Here is a 5026-nt window from a genome sequence, read left to right as displayed (position 1 = left end):
GTCTGGGGGCGCAGCGGGCGGGAGGCGGCGGGAGCCGGAGCCGCGTGAGCCCCGAGTCCTGCCCCATAGCCGAGCTTCCACGCACACCCCAGCTCCTTCCTCTGTCACCGCCCGTCCTCCCCGCCGGCCCGCCGTGTCCTCCCGGGCACACTCCCACTTCCCGCCTGGAATGCTGTCCCCCCCTTCCAGACGTCTCTCAGACGTCGCATTCTCAGCCAGGCGCATCCCCTTGTCTCGGGGCACAGCCCCTCCCCCGCCATGCACACTCCCTGCCCCCGAAGCCACTCGAGTTTCTCCCCTCCGCCCGCAATGCTGTCCCTCCCGACACTCTGGGGCCCTCTGTCCCCCGCTTCCAGACGTCTCTCAGACGTCTCATTCTCAGCCAGGCGCATCCCCTAGTCTCGGGGCACAGCCCCTCCCCCGCCATGCGCACTCCCCGCCCCCCAAGCCACTCAAGTTTCTCCCCGCGCCTGCCGGCGGCTGACACGTCACGCTTCTACTCCAGAGCCCGAGTTATCGCCCGCGAACTCCGCACGGGCAGCGGGCACCGGGCACCTGTGCACCGGGCGCTGCTCTGAACCCCGACCCCGTCCGGACTCGTCTGAGCCCCACGCCCACCCTACAAGGTGGGCGTCATCGCCCTCCCCGCTTTACAGCTGACGAAACGGAGACAGGGAGGTCAGGTCGCTGGCCAGAGTTCACAGAGCCGGTGACGGAAAAGCCAGGTTGGATGCAGCCTGGTCGCAGGCTACGAGGTTGGGACTGTCCGCCAGGTTTACTGACAGAGAGTGACTCCCGAGGAGCCTGTCGGGGTGACAGGGGGTGACAGCGGGTGACAGCGAGCCCCCTCGGCTGCCGGGAGCCCTCGTCCTGCTCCATTTTCCCCTCTTCTTCCTAAGTCCCCAAGCCCGACGCCCTAAAACTCACCTTCCGACGGGCGTGTGTCTCCTCGTGGCCACTTACGACATCCCTAAGATAAACTGGCACTTGCAAAGAGCGCTCGTCCACTCTCGGGCCAGCGCGGGTGGCCTTTCGCCGCCGTGAACATGGGGGCCACTCCCCTGGGACTGCTGTGACAGCCCCCGAGGCTCGTGACACAGCAGTTTCCGAGGAACGATGTGCACGTCTGCTGTAGTTAAAAATCTCCTCCCGGACACCGTTTTTCCCACTCAGCGTCTCAGGTCCGTCGTCCTCCTTTTCCAGAGGCCGGTGGAAAGCGGACACACCTGCCCGCTTGAGGTGGTTCAGCCCGAGAGACCAGGGAACAGGGTGGGTTACAGGTGAGGTTCCAGGTGAAGTTACCTGCTGGGGCCAATATCAGAAACGCAGCCGCCGGCGTCTTGGCATCTCAGCTCGCGGAGCGTAACTCCCGTAAAGAGACGCTCGCGGCTGCCCTGCCTGCGCCTCTCACCTGCCTCGTGGCCCCTCGCTCCGTCCCCCGCCTGGTGCGGATGTCAGCCCGCTCTGTGCCTCTGTGTCCTGGGCCATTCGTTCTCACCTCTACACAGAGAACGTGCTAGTGGCCAGAGTCACCGAGGCGTCAGGTGCCAGGAGGCGACAGAGGGGGCCGGAGGTGGCTGCCAGGCCGGAGCCCTCTGAGAAGGCTCAGATTTGGGGGCTGTGTCTGGAAACCGGGGTGCTGAGGCCCTGCTGGGCGGAGCCTGTCCACGGGTGAGGGGCCTGGGCAGAAGGCCCCCCCACCCGGCGTCGGGGTGCAGAAGGTGGTGCTGGAGGTGGGCTCACACCTGGCTGGAAGCGGGAACACGGCGCCTCCCAGAGATGCGTGTCCTGGGAGGGTTGGCAGGGCAGCGGGCTTATGCGCTCGTGGAAAAAGGGCCGCGTCTCCTGAGGCCCTGAGTTCGGTTCTCCCAGGATCTTTACGACGGCTAAAGCGGTTCACTCCTTCATTCATTCATTCATTCACATGGGCCAAGAAGACTTAGGGAATGCCCACCGTCCACGTCCACGAGCGTCCTGCCAGCGTGCGGACAGAGACACCTCGGTGGATGAAACGGGAGCCTGCTCGTCCCCCGTCTCAGGCGATGACCACGGGACGTCCCCGAGGAAGTGCCCGAGAAACTGCGTTGCAGATGACGTGTTTCGGAGTGGAGAGCTTGCTTCCGGCCGTGAGGACAAAGGAGCCTCGCCTCACGTTGAAGCCGCCCTTGCCCCCAGAAGCCCCTCGGTGCGGGACACGGGCGATTCAAGCCCCGCAGCCGAATGCCGGCTGTGCACTGGGCCCCAACGGGGAGCAAGCATGTGGGCAGCGAGGAGAAGAGGCAGCGCGTGCGCTCGGCACCTGGCCTGCGTCCAGGCGTGTCCAGCTGGGGCGGGCGCTCGCCCGCTCGGTGCAGGAGGAGGCCCAGCATGCGGCTGTGCTGGCGAGCTGGTCACGTGGCCTGTGGTGCCCGCCATCCGGCCCCTCTGCGCACTCGCTTTCCTTATCTGGAACAGCTGCACTGGGCCATGCTGACTCCACGGACAGGGACATCTCCGTCCTTCCGAGGCCTAAAAATCAACGTCGCCCAGCCGGCGTCTCCCCGTGCCCAGTGTCCCAGGCCAGCAGCGGGGAGGCTGCCTCAGCGCCCACACACAGGACTTCCTGCGGCTTCGCTCAGATGGGGGACCCCGTGCCAGAGCAGGCTGACCTCTGCCTGCTGCGGCTTCTCCCCTGGGCGACAGACCCAGCCATCCGCTCACCTGGGGGGCGGGAGGTGGGCAAAGGCTATTCCTCCTGCCTGCACGTGAGGGTCCCTTGTGACAAAACGCTCTCCTGGTCCTCACCCCACACTAACTGAATCAGAATCGCTGATGGGCCCAAGCATCAGTCCCTTGTCAACGGTCCCCGGAGCCCGGAACCCCAGTGCCACCAACGCAGGCCTCGTTCTTGAGCCCTGGGACTCTGTGGGGCGTGAGTGGTCATGGCCTGGCCTCCTTGCTTCCTTGGGGCCTCTGAAGGTCGGGTCTGACTTTTATTTCGAAAGTACCACTACAGGGTGTTTGCTCAAAACCAGTGCTAAGGCCTTAGCTGGCCGCACATGAGTCGAAGCCAAGTCACCATCCACAGCACACAGCACAGGCCGTCCCTGTCCACACACAGGCCAGCCCTGTCCACGCACAGGCTGTCCCCTCCACCCCAAACACGGCTCCTTCCTGGCACAGCCTCCAGGCCTCCTTTCCGGGCTACCATTGGCCGTTCCCCAGAGATACTCAGCCACAGAGCCTGGCATTCCGTGACCCTGGCCCCATTCCTCCAAGGCCCTGTGGTGGTGAGCCTTCCTCCCTGGCCTGGCCCGAAGTCACTAGCTTCGGGAAGCACTGGTCCCTGGGCGCGTGATGGATTCTGCTCAGCGAAGTCTGAGCGGGTGCTTTCCCCTTGTCCCCTGGGGCGTTTATGTTTGCTTCGTCCCCTACCAGAGTGTCCTTCCTACCCTTTCCTAAGGGACTCGCCCTGTGAGGCCAGCCGGCAGGCTCAGCATCCCGTGCTTCGTCAGAACACACAGAGGCCGCTTTGTCCACCATCTTGCGTTTTGATGTCTCACAGCAGGCACACACACAGTGGCCACCAGCAGAAACCACACTCTCACTAATCAGACAGAACGAGTTCCCGGGCCCCCCGCCCCTCAGCACAGCCTGGAGCCTCCGGATGCTGGGGGAGGCCGTGCGGGAAGGCGGGGCCTTGGCGAACACCTGTGGAGGGATGCGGCGGGGGCAGAAGGTGCATCCCAGGGCGGGATGAAGTCGGGCAGCCGGCTGCCCACTGAGCAGACACCATGGCGCAGCCAGAACTGCGTCGGCCTGGAGGAGGGAGCTGGCCCGGCCGAGCCTGCTGTGGCCACTGGTGCTGTAGCACCTCTCACCCTCGATCTATCTCGTGGTCGACAGCCCATCAGGCGAATGGCATACCCCTCGAGCCAGCTCGTCTGAATCCCCCCGATGCCTGCAGAAGGTTTCGGGGTGTCCTCAGGCCGAGGGCCCCCGCTGGCTGCTTCGGAGGGCCAGCCCGTGCTCTGGAAAGAAGAGCAGTCATGGGGACACTGTGACGAGGAAGAGGACGGCCGGCGGGGACGGCCCCTCAGCACGGAGGGAACGCGCTCCGTAGGCGGCCAGGACGCACAGAACCTCGGTGCTGCAGCGTGGGGTCCTGGTGCCCGGCCCTCAGCTCAGAGCTCGCGGTCCGCCTCTCAGAGCTAGGGGACGGCCTCTCAGAGCTAGGGGACAGCCTCTCAGAGACGGGGCCCCCCTAGGGGCCGTGACAGTCGGAGCACACCGTACTGTAGCACGTCAGCGTGGTGGGCACGGCCTGCGTCACCACTGAGCCAAGGGCCGGCCTCACGGCGCACCGGAGGGCGCACGTCCAAGCACAGACACCATGTAGTATCTGCCGTCGGGGTGTCTTCTGGAGCGAACACGCGGGACGCTCCTGGAACGTGGCGCTTTGTGCGAGAGCCCAGTAAGTTACAGTCACAGCAAGAACTGAACTGAGAAACGGGCCTGCAAATCACGTGTGGGTGCCCGTGTCACAGACAGGGCGCCATCAGCCCGGTTGACGTCGGTAATGAAGCAGAAAGGAAGTGTGTGAGTGTGTGTGTGTGTGTGTGTGTGTGTGTGTGTGTGTGTTTTAACCAGTCATTTATTTTTCCAAGAGACCGAAAAGGCTTTAGTCAAAGATTCTCTGAAAACCCCACAGAAGCACAAGTCGGACAACCGCCTACTGTGGTAATCGGCCTTTCTGCGTAGCAGGTTCACAGCTCTGAGTCTTAAGTAAAATATTCTCGACTCAAGAATGGCCAGTCAGTAAAAGTGGGCCACCGCCTACCCTGTCCGGACGCCTTCGAATCGGGCTGCGGCTTTCCTGACGCTGTGGCGTTCATTGCTGGTTTTGCCAGTGAAATTTGTTTTCGTGGACGAAGGTCTCATTTACCTTAGGAGAGAAAAGTCAGACAAATTTCCGCCTGCGAGTATCATGAAATGAAAATCTGCCCCGTTTTAAAATAAAAACGCTCCGATATGTGTCCCCACCCCC

At 63.5% G+C, this 5026-nt stretch overlaps 1 protein-coding gene across 1 annotated transcript in view; it reads left to right on the top strand.

Moving 5' to 3' along the window:
* Window positions 1-5026, top strand: part of MTUS2 (microtubule associated scaffold protein 2) — a 277079-nt gene that overhangs the window by 257379 nt on the left and 14674 nt on the right. Inside the window, exon 8 of the mRNA XM_006904828.2 lies at window positions 3947-4098. Coding sequence (XP_006904890.1) covers window positions 3947-4098 — 152 coding nt within the window. The remainder of the gene's footprint in view (window positions 1-3946; window positions 4099-5026) is intronic.

Source organism: Pteropus alecto, unplaced genomic scaffold (genome assembly GCF_000325575.1).
Source record: "Pteropus alecto unplaced genomic scaffold, ASM32557v1 scaffold80, whole genome shotgun sequence".
NCBI classification, from domain to species: Eukaryota; Metazoa; Chordata; class Mammalia; order Chiroptera; family Pteropodidae; genus Pteropus; species Pteropus alecto.
Note: the sequence above shows the minus strand (reverse complement) of the source record. Positions and strands in the feature narration are given on the sequence as shown.